Genomic DNA, 25,863 nt, shown 5'->3' with positions numbered 1-25,863 from the left:
TGTGTGGTCCCAGATGAAAGGCCCCACCTGGGGTTGAGAGAGGAACAGTGCTCTCAGCTTAAAATGTTTTCTGCGACATTCTCTCTAAGTGACTTTGGACTAAACGCGGTTTCATAATCTTTTGCAAAACCGTCATTTTGTGGTGCAGTTGAACCCTGGGTTTGAATATGTGGTGGGGAATAGGATCCAGTCTCGGTGACTGTTACTATCCCTGCATTCATGCTATGAGACAACATAGGCCAGCAGACACTCTCAGAAGGCAGGGCTTTCATTTGGGGTGGCCTGGGTGCATTTGCTGGTGAAACATTATTGGTTTTTATGAGGGTTCACCCTGCATCTGGGGAAGCCAGCTCCTTGAGGGACAGGAAAGAATGGTGTGAAGGGAGCTCTGGATCCTGGTCTCTTCCCCACCCTCCTGCCCTTTTGGAACTAAGTGGATTAGGCCCTGTGCAATTGTGATTAAAATCCTGCTGTGTGGGAACCATGGAGGTTTTGCTTAGAGCAGGAACACGAGGCTCCTGTTTGGGGAACAAGGAGCCTCAGGAGGCCCTTTCAGCACTAGACAGGCCAGGGATGCGGAAAGATTGCTTTTGTTTTTGAGGCGAGTTTGGGATTAGGGTTGCCTTTTTCTTTGGATAGGACTTTGTCTTTGCTGCCTTCTCATGGCACTAGCGATATTTCTGTCCTCTGCCTCCTCATCCCTCTCATTTCTCCTTTTCCACCTGTTTCTCCTGCTATTGCTCTGTCCCCACTCTCCCGGGCCTTGCCAGTTTGCCTGTCTCATGTGTTTCAGGCCTGATGGCCTCTTTTCTGCAGCCCAGCAGGCTGAGGGCAGGCGGAGGACAGAGCAGGGCCAGGTCAGGTGCTGAGAACTCATCCTGGTCAACAGGCAGCTCACTCCCCCACGCCCACCCCAGGGGAGGGTGGGGGTGGGGAAGGAAGGAGTGACTGCTGTACCCATGCCACTCACAGTGTCCCCTCCTGCTACCCGCCTTGACCAGGTGTCAGCAGCCTTGGCAGTCAGAACAGTGGAGTCAGGAGTTCTTGGGCTGAGCTGTAACCTGAGGAGGTCCCCCGCCACCCCCCCATGGCTTGTGTGAAGTCAGCTTCAGCTGCAGTCTCTACTGTTGGGTCTCCTTTTACAGCCCAATGGTCTGAGACTTCTGCTTGGGACAATTGTGTGGGACTAGGCACAGTACGACCCCCAAGGGTTCCCTGGCCACAGTCAGGTGTAGATGGGGCTGAGATCTGACCTGAGTCAGAGCCTTAGAGCCAGCCAGAGGAGCTGGTGGGAGTCTGGGAGGGCTCAAGGTGTGAGGTACAACCTGCTTCCATTTTTACAGAGGGCATAACTGAGTGTGAGCTACACCTGCACTAGCTGGGGTGAACACTCAAGAATCTCTAGCTGGCACCCTGCACCTGACCGCCCTCGCCCTGCTAAGGCTCAGAGGCTACATTCAGGGGCCTGTGGGACCAGGACCTTGAGCTGCTACACTCATTGCCCCATTCTTAAGGGTTCAGCCTCCACAAGAGACCCATAGCTCATCCAAAGATGCTCACTCAACATTAACAGCCCCCTTCTCAGGATGTGGCAGAAGAATTGGCCTCTCCGTGCTTTCTGGCAGGCAGTGGCACAGGGGGCTGGGGGATGGCAATAAGGGTGCCCACTTGCTGAGTGTCTCCTACATGCCAGGCGCAAACATGGCAGAATCAGAATGGATTATCACCCCCATGCCATGGATGCAGAAGGTTCAGAAAAGCAGAGTAACTCACCCAGGGTCACGTAGTATGGACATGGCCCTGTGCTGGAACCCAGGCCTGGCTCTCAGCCATTCCTCCCTGCGTGTGTGCTCCTCTGGGAATCGGGAACCACAGTCTGTTCATCTGCAAAATGAGAGCCTGGGCCGGGTGCGCTGGCTTACGCCTGTAATCCAAGCACTTTGGGAGGCTGAGGCGGGTGGATCACCTGAAGTCAGGAGTTCGAGATCAGCCTGGTGAAACCCCGTCTCTACTAAAAATAGAAAAATTAGCTGGATGAGGTGGCATATGCCTTTAATACCAGCTACTTGAGAGACTGAGGCAGGAGAATCACCTGAACCTGGGAGGTGGAGGTTGCAGTGAGCTGAGATTGTGCCATGGGTGCTCTAGCTTGGGCGACAAGAGCGAAACTCCATTTTGGTTGTGAAGACATGTTAGGTGGGCAATGATTATCGGCAGTACCAGGGAAGCAGGCAGGTCAGGGGGGCCTGCCTTGCCCACTGCTGGGGCTGATCTTGCAAGTAGATAGACAGCATAGAGACTGGTCAGAGAGTGCCCCAGGATGCCTCTCCCACACCAGTCAGCAAATGGTGTTGTCAGGGGGAACATTTGTCTATGGTGATGCCACCAGCAAGGGCTATATTCTGCCAGGCTCAGGAACTCTGGGGGTTATGACTCAGGTTTGGGGACCCCTTCTGCTGTACTTCATGGCCTAATTAAGTGCTTGAGTCAGGCTGAGCCAGTACCAGGGTGTGTCCTTACCCTAGGCAGGCCCAGGAGAGGGGGAGTGAGTCACTGCCACCTAGTCTCATGGCAGGAACAGGCAGTGTCCCTCAGAGCTGCCAGGCCACCACTCTGGTCCCCTAGAGGGCAGGGCCTCCCCCTCTTCCTCGTAGCTATGGCTCCATGGTGTGATCAGAGACTAGGAAAGCCTCCTGGGAGCCGGCTGGGTGTCAGTGCCTTGGGAGTCCTCTGGTTGAGCATGAGCAGGAGGGGAGAGGGGCCAGGGACCAAGGGAGACTGGAAGCCTGGATGGCCAGTGCTCCTGCTACCCCTGGGAGGAGCCTGAGGAGAGCGATGGCTGCCTGTGCTCACCCAGGCCTGTGTGGTGAGCTGCAGAGACGTGAATGAAGCCAAAGGATGAGGGAGACATGCTGAGCAGATATGAGATAGAAGGTCAGTGTCGGGGGTGGGGATGGAAGGTTCCCTAGGGCCTCTGTGCCATGCCTCTGGGGGTGAGCCAGTGCATCTCCTCACGCCCACTTCTGATTCCTTTGTCATCTCTGTGACATCTCCTCCGGGTGAGGGAGACCAGCTGTCATTCTTCTGAAAGCTGGAGGGTGTTGGGTCCCCTCTCTCCAGAGCTGACCAGAGGCCTGACCTGCTGAGTGCTTCAGCAGGGGTCACCTAGGCATGACCTCACTTGCCCTGGCCACCCCTGTTAGGGTGGGTTCTATGGCCATTTGTAACCCTGTGGCAGCTATGTGGGCATCACTGTCACACAACTGGCCAGTTGGGGGCACATATTTCATAGCTGCTGTGGAGTGTCTTCATGAAGAGAGACCGCTGATGGGACATTGTTTCTGAGATTGCAACAAAACACTTGTGTTTGCTAAAATGTTCCAGTCTTATGATGAAAATGTCCTATTTTTACACTGTCATAGAAGAAATAGAACCAGGGTAAAGTTTCACAGATTATGTAGCTGATTTTGATAGAAAAATCCCCTTTTCCTCTTTGAAGTTAAAGGAAGATACCAGAACCTAGATCTTCTGAGTATGTACTCAGGGGGCTCACAAGTGGTCTCTGTGGCCTCCCCCAGCCCTCTGTGGGAAGGCCGTGGGCAGAATGCTGGGATCTCACACCCGTCAAGGGCAGAGGGAGTTCTGATCCTGCCACTTTCTCACTGTAGAACCTCTGGGGGAGGGGAGGAGGCCATAGCTGTCTCTGGGTCTCTCCCCACCTGTAACACAGGTGCCATGTGGGAGGAGAGTGGGTACCCAGTTCACAGATGCAAGCTGGGGCTTAGGAAGGTAAAAGGACTGGCCATGGTCACATACTTTGCAGGAGGGACATTGTTCAAAAGGATGCGAGGAGTTATCGAGGGGTGTAAAGGTGTCTGCTACCTGGGAGAGTAGGGGGCTTCCACAAAGAAGTGAAGATGGGCCCCCTCCTGTAGTTGACCAAGCTTGAAAGCTGGGTGAGTTCCCTGTTGTGGGTCTCCGTCCTTTCAGTCTTGGTTCCCATTCCCCAGGGTCCCTCCCCTGAGATCAGCCACCCTCTCCACCCTGGAGGGTCTTCCCCTTTCTTATTGAGCCTTTCACAGCTAAACAGGATTCATGGACTCAAGGTTCTTGGTCCATCTTTGAAGAGCCCAGTCTGGCCGTGCACCTCTGAGGATATGAGACCATTTCCTGTGACCTGCTGGATTGGAGGGGTTCTGCCTCCCCCGGGTCCCCAAGGCTGCACCTCGCTTTCCCTGAGTTCTGGGAAACAAGGAGGGGAGGAGTGTAAGGCCATTTCAGGAAGACCCAGGGGAATCCTGAAGCCAGGAGTCCCTAAGCAAACCCGGAAACTGTTTTCACCTGTACCATCATGGCCCCTCAATTCCTTCAGTGTACACCCGACACCGAGTTCATCTGAGCTCTTTGCGTGTGCTCTCATTCCCTCCTCCTGGCTCCCTGGGAACAGGAGTATTAGCACCATCTCCACTTTCCAGATTGGGCCCGTGAGGCTCAGAGAGGCTGAATGGCCTGCTTAAGGCCACAGGGGAGTTGGGGACAGACCTGGACCCCTGTGGCTGCAGCTAGTCCTGCTGTGCATGGTCCCTGGTCTGGGGCACTGGGACCCCCTAGCACTCACATTCCCACTGTTCTTCCCTCTTCTTTCCCGGGAGCCTCCCTCAGGTCCCTCTTTCTAGAAGCATTTCCCTCCACTCTTCCCATCCCCCAGACTTAGCATTTCAGCCTTTGTTTCCAGGTTGTCTGGGGCTGGTGGGAAGCAGACCAACTGAGGCCATCAAAATTTAGTAAATTGGAGGAATCTTGTCTTCCTAAGACTTGAGGATTTCTTTTTTTTTTTTTTAATGTGAGATGGAGTCTCGCTTTGTCGCCCAGGCTGGAGTGCAGTGGTGCGATCTCCACTCACTGCAAGCTCCACCTCCCGGCTTCACACTATTCTCCTGCCTCAGCCTCCCAAGTAGCTGGGACTACAGGCACCCGCCACCACCATGCCTGGCTAATTTTTTTGTATTTTTGGTAGAGACAGGGTTTCACTGTGTTGGCCAGGATGATCTCAATCTCCTGACCTCGTGATCCGCCCGCCTCAGCCTCCCAAAGTGCTGGGATTACAGGCGTGAGCCACCGCGCCCAGCCTAAGACTTGATGATTTCAAAATTTGTGTTGGCTGTCCTGTCAGCAGAGCTTCCTGGGAAGACACTAGGTTTGGAACCTCAGCTACTCCCTCTCCCCCCAAGAACTCTAGTGGGAAGTGGTCAGGTGGAGGTTCCCAGCCTGTCAAGCTGCCCCCTGCCCCCATCAGGTGTCCTGGCCTTGGCCTAGAAGGGGAGTGGTTGTTCAGGCATCTTCCTTTCTTGTGAGTTCCCTCAGGAGAGGCTGGCCTTCCCCATCTCGCCTGTTCTGCCAGGTTCTGGTTCTGGAAAGAAAGGAGAAGGGAAGGGAAGGAGCCAGGACCAGTTTCCCAGCTGTACATGTCATCATCAAGCATCCCAATTGGCAGTGACTCATCCATAGACCCCTAAATCCTTGAGGACAGAGTGCCCATGGCAGCATTCCCAGTCCCAGTCCACCTAGCCCCCAGACAGGTCCAGTACATGTTTGCAGGAATTGGGAGGGGATCTGTACATGGGCAGGCCTCCTTGGGGATGAAAGTTGAATCCTGCTTCCCAAAGAACTCTGACTCAGAGGTGGCCATGTGCAAACCATGTGACCCAGAGAATCTACAAAGCCTCCCTGACCCTCAGTTTCCTCATCTGAAAATGGTGGCTAACAATGGAGTTGTTGAAGGGCAAGAGCTAATGGGTGTGACATGCCTGGTACAGGGCAGGGCTCTGTGAACATCTGCCATTATTGTAACAACCACCAAGCAGCAGGGCCTGGTCCAGACCAGGGGCGTGGGCCAAGCTCTCGGAAGGAGTGGCAGGGCCTTCTCTGTTTGTTTTCCCCAGGCTGGTGTTGTAGGGATGAGTGCCTGCTCCAAGCCTTGAAGCTGCATGGAAAAGGGGTGAAGCAGCTGTACATGGTTCCCAGTGCAGGGGACAGGTCCAGGTTCAAGTCTTGACTCTCACTGCCCAGCTGTGTGACTTTGGGCAAGTCACTTAACCTTCTAGAGGGACATTTCCCTACAGGTAGAAGGGCACTGCTGATGCTCGTTGGGTTATGGTGAGCACTGTATGAGGTGGCCTCAGCACAGTACTGGCCCAGCACCAGGGACAGACTGTTGTCATGTAGCGAGAGCTAATCCTACCTGACTCCATCATTCCCTCAGCACCCACCTGGGGCCTGGACGTTTGGGGTCAGTAGTATCACGTGAGCCACCCTCCTTGGAACTGAGTCTCTGAGGAGGAGAGGTCAATGGGCAGGGTGAGACAGAGGACAGGATGTGGTCAGAACTTAATGAAGCGAGGTCTCATCTGTCAGGAGGCCAACTTATCCATAGCTGCAAAATTGGTTCCATTAGCTCCTTTAATGAGATACAAAAGCTGGGAAAATGAGTGTGTGACAGAATAATGGCACGGGTCTGCAGCTCTGTTTTGAAACTGTGGCTAAAAAGTTAGATATTACACTACTTCCAGCTCTCCAAATAGCACCGGTGCCCTTGGTGGGAGGGAGAAGGAGGACACGGGGGGCAGGAGCGGGGCTCTGGCATTATAAGGAAGATGCTGAAGCCTTAAGAAGGAAAAACCTGCTTCTGAACTCTAAATTCAGGGTCAGTCCCATCCTGATGTCTTCCCCACAGAGCAGAGGCTGAGGCTGTGACCCATTCTCTGAGTGGGCAAAGCAGCCCGCAAGGGTCACACTGGCTGGCAGGGCCGAGTGTGTTAATTGCCTGCACAGGTGCCAGCACTGCTGGCAGGGGTTTCAACAACTGGCTGTAAAATGAATTCTGCTATTCCAGTGGTATCTCTTACATCATTTGAGATGTGATCCCCATGGGAAACAATCACAAATAATCATACAACTGGGAGCTGGGAGAGATCTTAGAGATGGCTGAGTCGAAGACTTGTCAAGGAGGAAGTATGGTAGGTTCAAAGTGCTTTGTCTTGGCCGGGCGCGGTGGCTCAAGCCTGTAATCCCAGCACTTTGGGAGGCCGAGACGGGCGGATCACGAGGTCAGGAGATCGAGACCATCCTGGCTAACACGGTGAAACCCCGTCTCTACTAAAAAATACAAAAAACTAGCCGGGCGAGGTGGCGGGCGCCTGCAGTCCCAGCTACTCGGGAGGCTGAGGCAGGAGAATGGCATGAACCCGGGAGGCGGAGCTTGCAGTGAGCTGAGATCCGGCCACTGCACTCCAGCCTGGGCGACAGAGCGAGACTCCGTCTCAAAAAAAAAAAAAAAAAAAAAAAACAAAGTGCTTTGTCTTATTCATGGCTTGTCTCTGTAAGAATAGGGGTTCCCAACAATGAAACCTAAATTTCCCTACAACATTCTCCACAGTTTTGCTGCCTGAGATTTAGTGTTGAGCACGTGCGCTGAGATTTAATCTTCAGCATCCTGGCCTGCCTTTGCCTGAGGCTGGGACGAGACCCTTAGGTGGGACAGAAGGTGTTGGAGGCCATGATGGTCCCTGCTGCTCCTCTCCTCTCTGCCCTCTGGCAGAAAACAAAGCTGGAATCCCAAGAAAATGAAGGTCTGGTGATGTTATCTCAGCACTCCTGGCCCACATGCCAGGCAATAGCTGAGGCCCATGTGCTGGCGTCAGTCTTCATGGGGGAATCCATATTAGAGATGTTCATTTGAGTCTGTATCTTTTGCAAAATTGCTGTTGAAGGTGTTGTCCGAAGGTTTTCTCCCATATAAGGTTTGATTTGAAATCCTTTTTAGAATTTTGTCTTAGAAAATGTTCAGTGAATGTCTGTGCTCCTCTTCATGGGGTAATAAAAGCAGCAGAGCCTAACTGGTTTCCTTCTTTGCCAAGACTTCCAGGAAGCTCAGAATTAAAATTTGTCCTCATTTATAGTTTTGAACTTGCATGGGTTTCTGGTGCATTTTATCTTTTTCTTCATTCTAAAGAAAATCTGCTGTTTTTGTTTGGTTTGGCTTTTGCCTTGTTTTAGAATTATAAAATGTCTGAAATACTGTTGTTAATAAGCAGGTCTTGCAGAAATAATGGGGCTTGGAGGGCCTCAAGGGGTGGTGAGAGGAACTAGAACCCTGGCCTCCAGGAGGAAGTTCCCTTTGCTGTAGGGCTGATGTCTCTCATATTGTGAGTTGTCACAAAATCCATAGCTTCAGCTTCTTAATTTATTACTGCCTTGTTGATGGGAGAGATAAGTCAGCTCTCTTCCCCCGGAAAGAGTGGGTGTTCTGGCAGAGACCATACATATAGCAGCCTGGCCGGGGCTGCAGGTTAATTGGCCAGGGGTATGGAGGTTGGGGTGTGGCTGCAGGGGGTGTTGGGGAAACTGCTTTTCCAAGCTGGTAGCCTGGGCGCTTCCTGTATGTGAGAGATGGAGATACTGTGGGCACTTTTACTTGAGAAGAGCCCAGCACTGGGGTGAGCTGGATGGGGATACCCATGTGTGGTGGGTGGACCTGGATAGGGGGCCCTTCCTGGGAAAGGAGGTGGCTGGAGGAGGGTGTTGGGGACTGGTTCCCAAGAGTCACTGCAGACATCCCAGCTTTGTTCGATCTCTAAGAAGACAGACAGAGTGCTTTTCTAGTTCTGGGCAAAAAGAAGTGTTAGGCCCTGCCATGGAGATGGGGTCCCAGTGGGAGAGGAGGTCTGAATGCTGAATAATGGAGGCATCTGGGCTTGGTCACCTTCTTTTTTTTTTTTTTTTTTGAGACGGAATCTTGCTCTGTCGCCCAGGCTAGAGTGCAGTGGTGTGATCTCCCCTTCACTGCAAGCTCCGCTTCCTGGGTTCACGCCATTCTCCTGCCTCAGCCTCCTGTGTAGCTGGGACTACAGGCGCCTGCCACCTCGCCCGGCTAATTTTTTTTTTTTTTTTTGTATTTTTAGTAGAGATGGGGTTTCACTGTGTTAGCCAGGATGGTCTTGATCTCCTGACCTCGTGATCCGCCTATCTCTTGGTCACCTTCTTGCACAGGCTGTCCTAGGTTGAGTTGTAGCAATAAGACCCCCCAATGTTTCTTGGGCACCTCTCTGTGGCCAGTTCTCTGCTAGGTACTTTGGAGAGGTAGAAAATACTAGATGAACAAATGAACAGATGGATAAATCCTGTTCTCTGCGAGTTCAAAGTCAACATTGCAGAGACTGGAGACACACATATGCCCATGGGCCCACACACCCACTCCCATATGCCCCACACACCCATGCACACACCCCTACACATGGATGTACACATGCATGTACACACTCATGTTCCCACACACACACATGCCCCCACATACCCTCCTCATACCCCTACATATGCACACACCCACTCACTGATGCACACATTTATTTCAGAACAAGCTTCCCCAGTCTTGTGCAAGCTGTGGATTTGACCAGTGCCTCTCCAACTTGGGGCCACCCCCTCCTCTCATCTCCCCTCAGGGAGGGGTTGTCTGGGTGCTCTCTCAAAAGTCCTGTTCTCCTTCCTTCTCCAGCCTTGCCATCCTGTAGCCAGGTGGCCACAGGGCAATGACTTCATCCTCCTGAGCCTGTGTTTCCTCAATTTGTAAATTGGGGCTAATGGTTCCCACCCTGCTTGCCTCACAGGGTGGCGCCAAGGATTCCCATGAGATAAGGGACAGCAGAGTGTTTTGTAAACTGCAAATTGTTTTCCTAACAGGCAAATGGTGCTGTAGTTTTCCCAGCTATGGAACTCAAGAATTCCTCCACCCACAAGTAAACCGTGTCCTTGCAAGGGTGGGAAGGGACATAGTAGGGTGATAGTGAGGGGCCTGGCCTGTTTTGAGGCCCCCACATTCCACCTGGTGATGCTAGAGGGGCACTGGCCCTTCTGCTCTCAAATTTTGCTGGGACTCACTAGCTGGTGAAGTCAGTAGGGGTCTTGGCCTCTGGCTGCTGGCTCTGGGGGCAAGAAAGAGAATCTGGCAAAGGTGGATGAGGGGAGAAGGGGGAAGTGAAAACCAGTACATCAAAGCCTGAGGCCTGCGGTCACTCGCTAAAGGAAATGTCATCTCAAATTCAATGCTCATTGAGCTTCAGTGGGGACCCACACCTCAGGTGCATGGCCAGGAATCCCCTTCTTCAGGAAGAAGCGCAGTTTCCACCTCACAGGGGTGTATGTGTGTGTATGTCTGTGTGTGTGTGGTGAGTGTGTGTGTCTGTGTGTACCTACTGGGCACTAGCTAGAGCTGTGGAGCTGCCCAAGTGCCATCACAGACCCTCCAGTTCTGATGGACCGCTGGGGAGCTCAGGGAACATAGGAGAGGAGTGAGGCAAGGGTAGGGGCCTGTTGGGTTGTCAGAAGTCCCCTCCTATCTTCTTCTTCTTTTTTTTTTTTTTTTTTTGAGACGAAGTCTCATTCTCTCGCCCAGGCTGGAGTGCAATGGTGCAATCTCGGCTCACTGCAATCTCTACCTCCCAGGTTCAAGCCGTTCTCCTGCCTCAGCCTTCCAAGTAGCTGGGATTACAGGTGTGTGCCACCACACCTGGCTAATGTTTTGTATTTTAGTAAGATGGGGTTTCACCATGTTGGCCAGGCTGGTCTCAAACTTCCGACCTCAGGTGATCCTCCCGCCTCGGCCTCCCAAAGTGTTGGGATTACAGGCGTGATCCACCGTGCTTAGCCCCCTCCTATCTTCTTGTCTTCCCAGCTGTGACTGGGAACCATGACATCATTGCCCATTCCAGGTAGCCCCCAGTGGGCTCAGGCATGTGGTGTGGAGGCCACGGGGACCCAGAGGCTGCTCCATGGGGGCAATGATGTGGGAGTGGTACTATGGTAGGTACTTTGCAAGGAACCCCTGTCTAGAAGTCCGCCTTGTTACCCACTTCTCTCCCCCACCCTATGTAGCCCAAGCCCTACAACTTAACACTGGGGAAACAGAGGCCCAGAGAGGAAAAGGGATTGGCCTAAGGTCATACTGAGAATAGTGATAAAACCTGGGCCTCCTGTGTCCTGGCTCTGTGCTCATTCTCATACCTGGGAAGATGGAGCTCTTGCTTTGGGACATGTTTTGTGAAGAGTAGTGTGGAGTCATGTACCTATGTGAAGGAGGTCAACTTGCAGCAATGCCTTGTGGAATGGAGCAGTCATGATGGGCTCCCTGGGCTCCCTGGAAGAGGAGGTAAAGCCTGGTTCAACAGAGCGGGTAGGTGAGGTACAGGCTGCCCTTGGGCAGCAGGGAGAAAGTTTGGCCAGGTTGTGATGTCTCCCATTTATTGAGCCTCACTGGGGCCTCCTCAATTTAATCTTTTTTTTTTTTTTTTTGAGACGGAGTCTCAATCTGTCGTCTAGGCTGGAGTGCAGTGGCGTGATCTCAGCTCACTGCAACCTCCGCCTCCCAGGTTCAAGTGATTCTCCTGCCTCAGCCTCCTGAGTAGCTGGGGTTACAGGTGCACATCACCACACTGGCTAATTTTTGTATTTTTTAGTAGAGACGGAGTTTCGCCATGTTGGTCAGGCTGGTCTCGAACTCCTGACCTCGTGATCCACCTGCCTCGGCCTCCCAAAATGGTGGGATTACAGGTGTCAGCCACCACGCGCAGCCAATTTAATCTTATCTTATCCTCATGATAGGTTGTGAGAGGTTTTTCCCCTCATCCTTACTCTATAGATTTATTAAATCTACCAATATTAACAGGTGCAGTGGCTCATGCCTGTAATCTCATTGCTTCGGAAGCCAAGGCAGGAGGATCACTTGAGCCTAGGAGTTCGAGACCAGCCTGGGCAACATGATAAAACCCCGTCTCTACAAAAAAAAAAAAAAAAAAAAAAAAAATTAGCCATGTGTGGTAGCATATACCTGTGGTCCCAGCTACTTGGGAGGCTGAGGTTGGAGAATCATTGAGCCCAGGAGATCGAGGCTGCAGTGAGCTATGATTGTGTCACTGCACTCCAGCCTGGATGACAGAGCAAGATTCTGTCTCAAAAAGAAATCTACAACTATTACCTGAGTTAGTGCTCTGTGTCAGGCCCTGTATCCCAGTACTGGGACCTAGAGGTGGCCAGGCAGACTGACCCTGCCCTGTGGGCCCACAGTCTGATGAGGGATCAGCCATGTGATTTGGGGCCAATTACTTTCTCTCTCTGTGCCTCAATTTCTCATCCAAAAAGTGGCGATAATGAAGTCCTTTCCTCCTAATGTTTATAAAATACCCCAAACAGAGCCAGGCACATTGAAAGTACAATATCTGTATGTGTGTGTTTGCTTAAAGAGTTATCAAAGGAACAAGCTAATTGCAGGTTGTGAGCAAGTGCTGCACAGGAAGTAAAAAGGGCAATGATGTGAGAGCTTTCTGGGGAGCTAGGAATGTTTTCCATCTTGATGGAAGTTTGGGTCCCAAGGGTGTGTGCAATCGTCAAAACTCATTGAATTGGACCCTTGAGACCTGTGCATTCTACTATATGTCAATTACACCTCAATAAACGAAGCATATATTGAAAGAAAGAAAAACAAAGGATGAAGAGGGAGGGCTTCTGAGATGAGATGACATTGAGGTGTACCACATTGAGGGGAGACCTGGAGGAAGAGAAGGCTCTGGCTAAGGGGAAGGAAGATGAGAAAACTGAGGCTCTAGGAGGTTTTGGGCTATGCTCATGTTCAACTCAAGGGGTCAGGAGAGATAGCTTAGGAGATTTCTTGGCAGCTGGACCTGGGCCCAGGCTGAGGGGTCTGTCTCCTGTGATGTGCTCTGTAGAGAGGCCAGTGGGGCATTTATTATATTTTCCGGAAACAGCCCTCTCCCCTGCCCCTGTGCCTATTTTCAGGGCTTTGGCACTTGTAGAAGGACTATTTTAATCCATGTGGGAAATGGGTTCCTAAATATGGACGCAGTGGGGCAGGAAGCCTCGAGAGGCTCCAGCTCAGGGCAGCTCCACCTGCTCCTCTACCTCAGCAAAGCACAGGCTACAGGCCCAGGCTGGAAGGCTCTCTGGCGGCTCCTTGGCCATCGATCGCCCTCCCTCTCTCCCTCTCTCCCTCCAGTCCTGGGCCCATCCTCCCATCCTTTGTTTGCTCAGGAGCCCAGTGTTTCCTGCCAGGCCCCAGCCAGGGACCCCCAGCTGAATTTGACCTGCCTCTGTCCTCAAGCTGCTCCCAGGCTGATAGGAGGAACAGAGGCAAAACCAGTAAGAAAGGTACTGGGAGGATTTTCCACAGAGAGAGAGAGAGAGAGAGATTGATTGATCGATCTGAATTGAGCCCTGAAGATTCCTCAAAAAGAGGGAGTTGACCCAACAGAGAAGATGAGGCAAGAATGCACATGACAGAGACCAGCACAGGCCTAGACGCAGAGGCCTGGGGGAGTAAGGCCTGTTTGGGAACAGCACATGTATTTTTCTGGCCAGAACAAAGTGGTTTTGGCCCAGAGGTAGCAGGAAGTGAGGTGGGAAAGGAAGGTAAGCCCTGCGTGCTGGGGGAGGACATTTATCTGGAAGACGTGAGGAAGTGTCTGTGGCCACAGGTGGATTACAGTCATAAAGGGAGAGGCAGGGCTGAGAACCCTACTGAAAGCATTCCAGCTGTGAGCTCGGGCTTTTAAGAGAGAAGAGGAGGATTCTGATGTGGGAGTGAGATGCCACAAGATGGGGAGTGAGGAGGGAGTGTGGGAGCCAGCCTGCTAGGCCTGAGAGGAGATGGTTAGGTCAGGCTGGGGAGGAGGGGATCAGGCAGGGGGAAGGGGAGGAGGCAAAGAAGGAACCAGGTGCAGGGAGGGAGGATGGTGCCTCTTGGCTCCTATGGCTGAGGATTGGGGTACCCCCAGCTAGAGCCACCCCAGGACATGGTGGAGGCGAGTTGGGGGCACTGAGCTTTCTGGTCCCAGCACTGAGGAAGAAGCTGGTGATTGGGAATTGTGCGGACACCAACCTGAGGGGTGTTCTGGAAGGCAAGGGCAGCATAAGCAATGATCCACAGTGTCCAGGCAGGAGCATCTGCCCACAGCAGCCTTGACACATACCCCCAGCCTGCTCTGGGTAATGGAACAGGGGCACAGAGCTGCTGGAGGGCTTGTCCAGACCCTGGCTCTCTATATTCCTTGCACTGCCTGTATTCCCAGGCTAGAGTTGACGGGAGCAGCTCCAGAAAAGGAGGGACAGCCAAAGGGCAGCAGGCTCGAGAAACCATTGCCTGCCTCTCCCCTCTCTGGGACACTGCCCTGCCCCAGTTTGTCTTTACCTAGAGAGGGTGTGTGGTCCCAGAGCCTGCCCCAACAGTGCCCTGTGTAAAGTGGCCTGGCTGTCCGCATCCTGCAGAGGAGGAAATTAAGGCTGGGGCAGCCCAGGGTCCTACGGATGCTGAGCAGTGCTGATCTGAGCCCCAGTCTTGAGCATCAGCCCTGGTCCCCAGCCCTCCTCCATTAGGAAACACAGTGTCATGGCTGGTCCTTGAGTGAGCAACCCTTTTGGGGAGTGGCTTGTCCCTGCTGTCCCTATTCTGGGCCATCTCCTCATGCATGCTGACTTCTTCTCCCCCTACAGCAGGGCCACTGTGAGACCTTGTTCATTTGTGGTGCTGGTTGGCAGCCACAGTCCAGGGCTGAGTTAACCCAAGCAAGGATCCTGATGCCCGCCCACTGGATGCTTGCCTTGCTGGGATGCACCCTGTGGGAATGACTCTGCTATTACTCCATTTTACAGAGTTGTGGGCTGCAGCTTGGAGCTGTGAATGTTTGCCTGAGGTCACACCGAGTCATTGGAGGAATTCAATCCCAAACCCACATCTCACTCCACTCAGCTGTCATCTCCTTCAACTAGGGTCCTCCCTGCCCCCAGTCTCTACCTCTGGGTCCTCACCGGAGATCTGTAAGCATGGGATGAGGGTGGAGGCTAGGCAGCTAGGTCACCTTGAGATGGCCCCACCTCTCTCACAGCGGGATGCCATTGTTGCCCTGGTATTGTATAGCAGCTCCCAGGCAGGCTACAAAGTTACCTTGGGAGCTGGGGACTGACTGGGCGGTCATGACCAAGCAACTCATTTTAGAAGCACTTTACTTGGTAGTGACAGTTTTGTTCTCGCTCCCACTCCTGGAGAATTTGAAGTCTTAATTACTTTTACCCCTACAGGAGTGTGGCCTTGTCTCCCTCCACTCTGGGCCAGTTTCTTTGTGGGAGATAGATTGACAGACACAGGCCTCAACCTCTCCTGCAGGAAGTCTTCCTTCCCACTCCAGCACTCTCCTGATCATGCTGCGGCCTGTAGGGCAGATTTGTGTGTTAGTGCACCCTCTCCCCTCCCCAGCCTTTCCCCAGCACCTTCTACATCTACACTTATATTTCTCATAGATGTGCTGGGTGAGAATCACAAGGGAGGCACCAAGGGCCTACTATGTGCCAGGTGCTATCCTGTTCAATTTACATGTACAATTTCCAACCCTAGCCTAGGAAATAGAACAACTGTGTCATCCTCATTGTAAAAATGAGGCTCAAGGGATGTGTGGCCCCTGGCTTGAGGTCCCATGGCTGCTGTGTGATTAGAGTGGGGTTATAAAACCCACTCAATTTCCATCTTATTTGCAGTCCCTGAGAAGGGAGGCAAGGGCTTCTTTGGCCTCTGAGCCCCTCGAAGCAGTCAGCCACCTCCCAGAGACTCCTTGAACTACCTGCCAAGCTGCTTGAGCCCAGGACTGACCCTCAAGTCCAGAGGCTCATTGGACCACAAGTCAGAGAAACCTGGATTCAAATTCTCATTCTGCTCCTTATAAGCTGTGTGACCTGGGGCAGGTCACAGGCCTCTGAGCTTATATGTTTTTGTCTGCAAAGTGATGGTAGAGGGCTCTGAGCCTGATGCTTTCTACGCCCACCCACCCACAGCTCCTATATGACAGCCCCAAGGCCCGGCAGGAGGTAGACCATCACTGGCAGGCTTCTGGCGGCCCCCACATTGTCCGCATCCTGGATGTGTATGAGAACATGCACCATGGCAAGCGCTGTCTCCTCATCATCATGGAATGGTATGCTGGCCTGCCCTGTCTCCATACCCCCTCGGCATCCCTGTGGCCCCCAGGCTCCCTGCCATGCTTCTAGAGACTTTCTTTGTTTTCCAGGTAGCAGATCTGGATGCCACTGTAGCCCCTGAGGGGCAATGGAGCAGGCAGCCACAGGCCCTGCCTGTGGATCTATGGAGTTGGCCATAAGGACATTCCCTCAAGGGTGGACAAGAAACCATAGGGGTTAATATGGCCTTCCTGAGTGTGATTTCTACTCTGTGAGGAGGCCTAGAAGAGCTGTCAGAGAAGCCTCCCAATCCCTGAATATGGGGGATGGGGGATGTGGGGAAGAACAGGACCCACACAGTTCCCTCAACTTTCTCTCCTTTTGACCTGGATATGTGCTCCCATGGTCCCACCAGGAATTGGGTGCTTGGGGCCTAGAACCAGGAGCCAGAAGGCTGCTCCACCCTGGGCTTCTTTCTGTAACACCGTGGCTCAGCACCAGCTGTCCTTGGACTCTGGGTCCCCAGCTCCTCCCTGTCTGCCTTTCAAGTCCCCCCTTCCTGTACCGGTTAGCCAGTTCTTCAGATTTGGGGTTCAGATCCTGCCTCTGCTACCCACTAGCTGTGTGACCATGGGCAGCTCTTAACCTCTCTGAATCTCTGTAACTCAGATGTAAAATGTGGGGAAGATCTTAATGTAGCATTTACCCTGTGATTGACTCCATTCTACGTGGCCCATGTGTATTGCATATTCAATCTGCATGACTATGGGGTTGGTGTTGTCATGCCTATTATACAAAAGAGACAGCTGAGGCACAGAGAGGTGAAAGAACCAGCCCAGGATCACACAACAGCACTCATGAAATGTGGATCCCAGGGCATGGCACATAGTAGGTGCCCAGAGAACAGTGGTCATATGATGATAATTAACATCTCATCTCACATTTAGGGAAACAGAGACTTGAATAGGGTTGGGAGTACCCAAGCCCTCACAGTCAGGTAGGGGCCGTGCCACTGGGAACACACAGGATTCTTGGCAGGGATCAGAGCCCACCACCCTCTTCTAGTTCCAAGAGTTCAGTTCAACCCACCCAAGCTGACAACCCACCATGCACCAGGTTCTGCAAGGGACAGGGAGGGTGACAGTGGCTGTTCAGTAGGGGAGGAGCAGAGTGGTAGGGCTTGAAGCCTGGTCCTGTGATTTGGGGCAGGGGCAAGGGTACGATGATGTGCAGTTTCCCCCTCTCTGCTTATAGTCACCTCTTTTACAGCATGGAAGGTGGTGAGTTGTTCAGCAGGATTCAGGAGCGTGGCGACCAGGCTTTCACGGAGAGAGGTATGTGCATGTAGCTGGACCAGCAGGAGGATTCAGGGTGAGAGGTATGGACCAGAGAGTTGTGTGTGATGCTGGGCAAGACCCTGTTCCTCTCTGTGCCTCAGTCTTCCCATCTGAATAAGAAAGGGTGGGACTCAGTGTCCAACCCCACAAGGGACTCTCTGAGTCTGAGACACTTTGTCGAAGATGGACTCTCTATGGCTTTGGGATGGAGGCCTCAAAGCCTCTTGGTGCTGCCTTGTAGTTGAACTGGGAAGAGGTAGTTCAGGACTGAGGAAAGAAGTTTAGATGGGTTGGGGGTATCCTCGGAGGAAACTGGGGTATCTGGGGTGGGGTAGACATCCCGGGATAGGGAACCTGGATAGCAGGAGTGCTGTCACTGTCTTCTTGTCTTGTGCTGGCCAGCTAGACTGTGTCCAGGAGGGATGATAGGGTGGGAGCTTGACCTTTGACTGGCATCACTGACCCCCTCCTCTTCTGTTTCTGCAGAAGCTGCAGAGATAATGCGGGATATCGGCACTGCCATCCAGTTTCTGCATAGCCATAACATCGCCCACCGAGATGTCAAGGTGAGGCTCTAGGATTCAGGTTGGGGACCCAGGGAAGAGGATATTGTCACACTCCACAATCCCTGATGGCATCCAGGACCCACTGGGTGGAGGCCATATTCCATAGTCACATTCAAAGCATCCGCTCTGTGTCCCAGACTGCTCTTCTCAGCCTCTTCTCTGGTTTCAGCATACTCATTCTGTTCTCACCAGATGGGTCCCCTTGTTTCTTTCAAACACTGAGTAATCCCAATAGTAATAAGAATAACCAAGTGCCTGCCTGAAGCTAGCAGGCCCTGACAAGCAATCTCATTTCATTCTCACCCAGCCTTGTGAGACAAGTGCCATTACCCATTTTACAGATGAGGAAAACAAGGCTCAGAGAAAGATTAAGTGACATGCCCAGGGCTGTGTAGTTGCTGCACTGGGATTCATTCATTCATTTGTTCACTTGTTCAGCAAGAAATTTTGTGTGCATGCAACCTCAGGAAGGGGCTGCCTGATGCTGTTGGGGTTTTTTGTTTTGTTTTGTTCTGTTTTTTTGAGACAGAGTCTCACTCTGTCACCTAGGCTGGAGTGCAGTGGCACGATCTCGGCTCACTGCAGCTTCTGCCTCCCAGGTTCAAGCGATTCTCCTGCCTCAGCCTCCCAAGTAGCTGGGACTACAGGCACCCGCCACCACACCTGGCTAATTTTTGTATTTTTCGTAGAGACAGGGTTTCACCATGTTGGCCAGGCTGGTCTTGAACTCCTGACCTCAGGTGATCCACCTGCCTTGGCCTCACAAAGTGCTGGGATTACAGGTATGAGCCACTGCACCTGGCCCTGTTGGGGCTTTTGTGAAGTCACAGCCATAGCTTTGATAGATCAGGCCCTCTGATACCAGCATTTTAAGGGAAAGAAGCCATTTGCTGAGCACTGGAGGAAGGAATAGAGATAGTGCCAGTTGTTGGGCCACCTTCCAGTCTTGAGGCTGGAAGGTCAGCTCTCCAAATTTCCTATCCTGGGAGAACTGGGTCTTAGAGGTCATCTGGATCAGATGGATGAAATAAAAACCAAGGCACTCTGCATGTACAGCACACACATGCACGTGCACACATAAGCATGTGTGAGCACTATCAGAGCAGAGTCTGCTTCTCCTGGACTCTCTGCCCCAAGCCTAGAACATTACCTTCCTTGGTTTAGTTCCTCCTCAGACTGGGCAGAGGCGAGCTGAGGTTCTAGTTGCTGCATCAGGTCCTCCCTCTGGCTGAGCACCACAACCTGTAAATCCTTGCTTTACTTGGACCCTGGCTTCTTTTTTTTCCCAAAGAGAGAAAAGCCTTCTGCAGAGGAGATTCCCTTGAATAGACTAAAACTGCTTTTCTGTTTTTATCACAATTTTTATCACAATTGAGAAGGTCAGATCTTCTCAAACAGAACCTGAGAAATAGCATCCATTGGTTCTAAACCACCACCCCATCCTTCTAACAACACCCCATCCTTCTACCCCAGCTCTGCTTGGGGGTCTCTTCTGCTCCTCTCCATGGGCCTATATCCTACCCATTCATTAAAAACCAGTTTCAGGGACAGACCTCCCCACTGCCCTCATCTGCCAGGCCCCTGGCTACTCCTGGGACACAGGAAGATTGCCCCTGTGCAGCTCCTGGGGTCTGAGCAACCAGGGCCTTCTCCCCTAAGCAACCTCAGTTGGGGCTGTCCTTCTAGCCCTGTAGGATTCACTCTGGGCTGGGTATGGGACATGTGCTTGGCAACACTGACTTATGAGCAGCCTGCCTTCCCCTAGCACCCTTGCTGTAGCATTTCATGGCAATGTCACCAACTCAGGATCAGAAGTTCCTGCCCCGAGACTTTCTTTTTTTTTTTTTTTTTTTAGACGGAGTCTCGCTCTGTCGCCCAGGCTGGAGTGCAGTGGCCGGATCTCAGTTCACTGCAAGCTCCGCCTCCCGGGTTTACGCCATTCTCCTGCCTCAGCCTCCCGAGTAGCTGGGACTACAGGCGCCCGCCACCTCGCCCGGCTAGTTTTTTGTATTTTTTTTTTTTTAGTAGAGACGGGGTTTCACCGGGTTAGCCAGGGTGAAGAAGTTCCTGCCCCGAGACTTTCTATGGCACTTGGTCATTCACAGCCTTGGCTGAACACCTGCCTTGCTTCCCCTTTTGTGAATGCAGGTAGCACCTTGGGTTTCTCTGTATTTGACCCATGTTGGTGGGCAAGGCCCAGGTCTTTTTATAAATGGACCTGGCTCCTTCTGCACTGGGATGGAGTTGGGGAGTCTGGCTGAAGATCACCTTGGGGCTCTGCTCCTGCCTGGTTCCTAACTCCAAACCAATGTTTTCTCTTTCTGGCCCAGCCTGAAAACCTGCTCTACACATCTAAGGAGAAAGACGCAGTGCTTAAGCTCACCGATTTTGGCTTTGCTAAGGAGACCACCCAAAATGCCCTGCAGACACCCTGCTATACTCCCTATTATGTGGGTGAGTCCTTGGGACATGATTTGTAACTCCTCACCCCAACTTATACAGCTGTATTGTAGGGTAGCCGGTGGGTTGCAGAAAACAAAGGGTTAAAGCCCAGCAAGGAGGGAGGGGGAGAATTCTGTCTGCATGGAGGCGGGTGACGTGGGGGGCCGGAGGCTGCAAAAATATTCTCCCAAACTTCAGCTTCTGCTTTTGAAAATAGATCCAGGAAAATTCTGGCTGTGGCCTGTGAGCTGAATGACATCACAGCAGCTCTAAATATATATGTGATAAAAGGCTGCCATCAGCTCGGGACGGAGCCCAACCGCGGTTGTTTTTCTCTAGTTTTTGTCTTCCTGGGATTCATATTCAGAAAGCGGGCAGGCATTTCCTCCTAACCTGGAGGGACAAAGGGTACCAGTCACCTGCCTTGTGGGAGAGAGTCACTAAAGCCAGGGCTTGGAGGTGTGCACATACTCATGTTTCCTGGAAAAGTTCCTTGCCCTTCTGCAAGTGGGCAACCCCCAGATCTGAAAATGCTCCTTGCCAAAACTGCCCCCTAACCTGAGAGTGGGTTGATGACAGAGGGCTTTTCTTCCTCAGAAGAGGTCTTCCTGGAGGGCTGCTGAAGGGGTGGGAAGCTCCCTGAGATAGTTGAAATGGCAATTTGTTAACTAGGATGTGTTTTGCAGTATTTTAACTTAGAAATCTTCTAGCCTACCCACCTCATTGCACAGGGAAGACAGGCCCCATGGATTGGTAGCCAAGCTGATGATGGAATGCAGAGCCTTGCCCCTGGTTCCTCCTTGCCTGTGACCTAGGCTCTGCATTCTGGGAGGCAAGGGACACAGGACAGCTGGCAGGCCAAGACCCTCTCACCTACGGCAGTTTCCCACCAAGCCCCAGACTGGCCTTCTCTTATTTCACCAAGGTTAAGACTGGCAGAGGGGCCCAGGCCCAAGGGAGCTAGGGGTATGTCTGAAAGTGGTTGATTTTTTTCCGGGAGCTTTCTCCTCCCCCAGCTTCACACACGTGCTGCCTTTCCAAAAGGTGCCAGACGCCAGTCTGCTCTGCCCTACCTCCCAGCCCAGGTACCTGCTCCCCACCTCGCCCAGGCTTCAGGCTTCTGCCTGGGCTCTAAGACCCTTGGGTCTGAGAGCCCTGATGTCCCTCTGCCCTGGCAGCCCCTGAGGTCCTGGGTCCAGAGAAGTATGACAAGTCATGTGACATGTGGTCCCTGGGTGTCATCATGTACATCCTGTGAGTACCTTCCCCACCTCCTGCCTCCATCTTCTGCCCTCACCCCCACTGTGAGCCCTCAGGACCACTTCTGTCCCCCTACCCCATGTCCTTGGTGAGGGGCTTGTGTGTGTCACTCCTCATAAAGGCTGCCCTTCCCTTTTGGTCATGGGACACCACTCCTTCAGGTACCTGAGGGTCTCCCCATGCCAAGGGCTGATGGCATTCCTGGGATATGCCTGGGAGTCTGGAGGGCTGGTATTATTGCCATGGTGTCTGGTTGCCTGTCTCCCCAGTCAGGGACTTTTGAGGGGAAATGGGTCAACCCTGGCACTGGTCCCACCCTATGCCAAACGACTTACCCCTTCCCCCAGCCTTTGTGGCTTCCCACCCTTCTACTCCAACACGGGCCAGGCCATCTCCCCAGGGATGAAGAGAAGGATCCGCCTGGGCCAGTATGGCTTCCCCAATCCTGAGTGGTCAGAGGTCTCTGAGGATGGTGAGTGAACCTCTCTGTCCCAGCCTGGCCCCTGCAGCTTTCATTCTGGGAAACATCACTTTGGTGTCAAACTGACCTGTGTTCAAATCTTGGCTCCCCCTCTTCCCAGCTATGGGATCCTAGGCAAGTCCTCTAACCTTCTTGAGCCTCAGTTTCTACATCTGTCAAACAGGCTCAAAACTTACTTCCTCAAAACTCCCTCTAACTCCTATTCCTCATTCATATTTTCCCTTCTGAGGACCACAAATAAGGCTGCCCTGTATGAGTTATCTACTGCTGCTTAACCAGTTATCCTGGACACTTAGTGCTTCAAAACAAGAAATAGTTGTTAGCTCACTCTTTCTGTGGGTTGGGAATTTGGGAGCACATGCAGCCCCTGCCTCAGCAGAGCTTGTGGTCTATGGGGAAGGGTGGAGGGGCTGGCTCTGAGGAACTCTGCAACCTCACCTCTCCCCTCTCTTCCCTGGCCTCCCTAGCCAAGCAGCTGATCCGCCTCCTGTTGAAGACGGACCCCACAGAGAGGCTGACTATCACTCAGTTTATGAACCACCCCTGGATCAACGTGAGCCCCTCCTCCTCCCATGGCAGGCAGGGTGTCCAGCCGGAGTGGGACTGCCGGGCAGGAGGGTGGTGGCTCTGCTTTGAGGCCCCAGTACAGGGCTGGAATGGGCCCATGCGCACAGGTAGATAGTAGGGCCTCACCTACAACCTGGCTTTGCCACTGCCCCATTGAGGCTCCTTCCCCACCCCAAGCCTTAGTTTTCCCATCTGAGACTCGGAGAAGGGGATGGAGTTGGGGGAACCAGTGCTGTCCCAGGTGCCTCCAGTTTCTAATCCATGGGCATGGGGCTCCTTCCAGCAATCGATGGTGGTGCCACAGACCCCACTCCACACGGCCCGAGTGCTGCAGGAAGACAAAGACCACTGGGACGAAGTCAAGGTGGGTGGGCTCTGCCTCAGTCTCACTACAGGTGCCAGGATTTGGGCAAAAGGGACTTCAGGGGGGTGGCTACCCAGAGTCTGGGGTCTTTGGCCCCTTTCTATGCCTGGAGGACAGGATGTCAGTGACTGTCACAGTGGTCCAACCATGGCACTCCAAGGATTGGGCCTCACTACCCTATTCAGTGTGGTGCTCCTGGCGTACTTTCTCAATGAAACAGGGCTTTGGTACCAAGCTTGGATGATGACCTGTCTTATAACCAACAACATTTGGGAGGGTGGTCAGCCTGGTTTAGACCCAGCAGAGGCCACATTTGAATATATGGGGTAGCAGCTCCAGTGGCACAAACTCCACGCCCCAGTGTGCTGGTTGCCCAGCGAGATGGCATTCTCTGAAGGTCTTGTGGTTCTGTGGTGGAAGTGGTTTAGTTCACTATCCCACTTACCCTTGGTGTGGTCCCAGGGAATAACTCTCCTTTTGTGCCTTTGTGAAGAAGCTCAGTGTCTGCCACAGAGGACTGTAGTGAGGTCCCTCATGTGATGCAAAGGGCTTGGCCCAGTGCTGGGCACACAGTGGGCACAGAAGCAGCACAGGCTGTCACTGACACTGTTAAGGGGCTGCCCAGGCAGGGGGTGATAGTTCCTAACGTCAGTACATCCTGACCTCTTAGTGCCCCCCATCCTGTCTGTCCCCAGGAGGAGATGACCAGTGCCTTAGCCACTATGCGGGTGGACTACGATCAGGTGAAGATCAAGGACCTGAAGACCTCTAACAACCGGCTCCTCAACAAGAGGAGAAAAAAGCAGGCAGGCAGCTCCTCTGCCTCTCAGGGCTGCAACAACCAGTAGCTCATGGGACCTTGGAGGAGCCTGGCCTCTCAGCCTGCATGACAGACTGGAATGTGCTGAGGCCCTGGCCAGGAGGGCCCAGGGTCATTCTTTTAACAAAAGGATTATTTTGTTGTGTTTTAATTTGTCACTTGGAACTTCAGGATGGAGGACCCTGACCCTAAACCTCTTTCAGATCTCTGGCCCAGGCTCAAGCCCTAGAGACGGGCAGGGCCTAGGGGCTGGGAGCTGCCTGCTGCCATAGCAGCACCTTTAGCCAGGATGGCCTGAGTGAGGCCTCTGTGCTGTCCTGCCCTGGTCCATGGCCTTAGCTTTCTAGGCCACTGGGAGTTGTGGCTGGGCTTCCCATCTTCCATGTCTTCCACAGAGACATCCCCCTGTGGGGTGGGCAGATGGGCCTGGCCTTGAGAAAGGCATTGGCCACTGGTTGCCATGGTGACCAGGGACCACATTGCTGCCTGTGAATGCTGAGTGAGCGAGTAAGGGAGGAGGGGCAACTAAGGGTTCACCTCTGTCTTCTTGGGGAGGCTGATTTCTCGCACACTGGCTGGCCCTCTCAGTCTCACTCCTCCTTGGGCTCCCTGAGGCTGCTGGATCCGGTCTGCCTGCCTCCCTGTGCAGTCCAGCCCTGCCTTGCTGCAGCCCAGCCCAGAGGGAACACAGCACTCTCCCCTGAGGGAGTCCCTGGGCCTAGCTATCCCCTCACTACTCCCTACCCAAATGGTGGCTTTTCATCTGAACTTAAGGTGGGGGATATTTTTAACCTTTTTCCACTTTGGAAAATGTCACTGTGAGAAAAGCCAGTATACTTTCCCTGCACCCATCTGCTCACCAGATCTCAGGCAGGAAAGCCCCTCTCTGTTGATGGGAGGGGCTATCTTTTGGTGTACTTATGTGAAAGTGGCTGGTTGGGAGCAGGGCCAAGAGGCTTCCCATTAACCTGAGGTCTCTTTCTTTACTCTGGGTCAGACCTGAGGTTGGGGAAGGCGACCGAGCCATGCTCAGAACATCTGGTCCTGGCTTGGGCCTGAGTGGGGCAGAGAGGGCCTTTCCTGGCTGATCAGGACTTACCAGCCCCACCCCACCATGGTAGCCTCAGGGTGCCGAGTGCCTGGTGCTGCCTGACAAGTGCCTGACACCCAGCCTAGTTCCTTCCTGGCCCCTCTCTCACTGGCTGGAAAACCCTAGACCATGTCAGATAGGACAACACTGCTGGGTTTTACATCCAGATAGTAATAAACACCATTTCATCATTTACTCCTGGCTCCTAGGTTTACTTTTTGTCTACAGGGGTGGACAAAAGTGGCCCAAGGGCAGCTTCTCAGACCCACTAGTGATTTCACCCCAGCTGGAGGGGGTGCCTCAGGCCTGGTAAGCATGCCATGCTAACTCCAAGGCCACTGAGTCCTCGCTAGGCGTAGAAAGGTCAGAAGAGCTGAGGGATGGCAGCTGCCACATGCCCCCAGCTCTGTGCCGGCCCTGTGCAGTGTGTGTGACACCTACCCCCGGTCCTGTGTGTGCCAGTGTCTGCCCACAGTGGCCACCCCCAGCTGCGTGCCAGCCTGCTGAAGGGCGGGCAGAGTGCCTGCTGCAGCGCTGAGCTATTTTCAGAAACTGCCAGATTTCATTTGGCAGTGAGAATATCGAGGAGGGGAGGGGGCGGCATGCTGCAAGACTGTCTTTTGACTACTGCAGTAACAGAGCACTCTTACCCCTCAGGAGCCCTTGCGGGCAGCCTCAAGGAGGGCTCTAACTGTGGCATTTCTCTCCCAGCTCCTATCTTGAAACTCCCAGTTTTCCAAGAGCTCATCTGCTGCCTGCAGCGCTCGCTCCTCCACCCCGCTTCCTTCAGGGCGTGGGGGAGGGTGCAGAGCTGCTGGAAAGCAGGGGACAGGCAAACACGCCTGAGATGTTCTGCTGCTTCCCAGCCTGGTGACCTTGGGCAGCTTTCTTGGCCTCAGTTTCCTCAGCTGTGTCCTGGTGATGATAG

General features: G+C 53.1%; 1 protein-coding gene across 6 annotated transcripts in view; it reads left to right on the top strand.

Annotated features, from left to right (window-relative positions):
- The window catches only part of MAPKAPK3 (MAPK activated protein kinase 3), a 33,345-nt gene extending 8,215 nt beyond the window's left edge, over positions 1-25,130 (top strand). For 2 of the 6 annotated variants that reach the window (XM_003894362.5, XM_009200693.4), the window contains exons 3-11: positions 15,886-16,025; positions 17,278-17,342; positions 17,832-17,911; positions 20,242-20,365; positions 21,532-21,607; positions 21,961-22,085; positions 22,562-22,647; positions 22,945-23,025; positions 23,721-25,130. In XM_003894362.5, coding sequence (XP_003894411.1) covers positions 15,886-16,025; positions 17,278-17,342; positions 17,832-17,911; positions 20,242-20,365; positions 21,532-21,607; positions 21,961-22,085; positions 22,562-22,647; positions 22,945-23,025; positions 23,721-23,873 — 930 coding nt within the window. In that variant the 3' untranslated portion in view covers positions 23,874-25,130. Of the gene's footprint in view, positions 1-10,643; positions 11,225-15,885; positions 16,026-17,277; positions 17,343-17,831; positions 17,912-20,241; positions 20,366-21,531; positions 21,608-21,960; positions 22,086-22,561; positions 22,648-22,944; positions 23,026-23,720 lie in introns of those variants that run through there. The other 4 variants (XM_031663319.1, XM_009200694.4, XM_021934364.2 and 1 more) reach the window with 4 other exon arrangements.
- The last annotated feature ends 733 nt before the right edge of the window (positions 25,131-25,863 follow it).

Source organism: Papio anubis, chromosome 2 (genome assembly GCF_008728515.1).
Source record: "Papio anubis isolate 15944 chromosome 2, Panubis1.0, whole genome shotgun sequence".
In the NCBI taxonomy this organism is placed as follows: Eukaryota; Metazoa; Chordata; class Mammalia; order Primates; family Cercopithecidae; genus Papio; species Papio anubis.
Note: the sequence above shows the minus strand (reverse complement) of the source record. Positions and strands in the feature narration are given on the sequence as shown.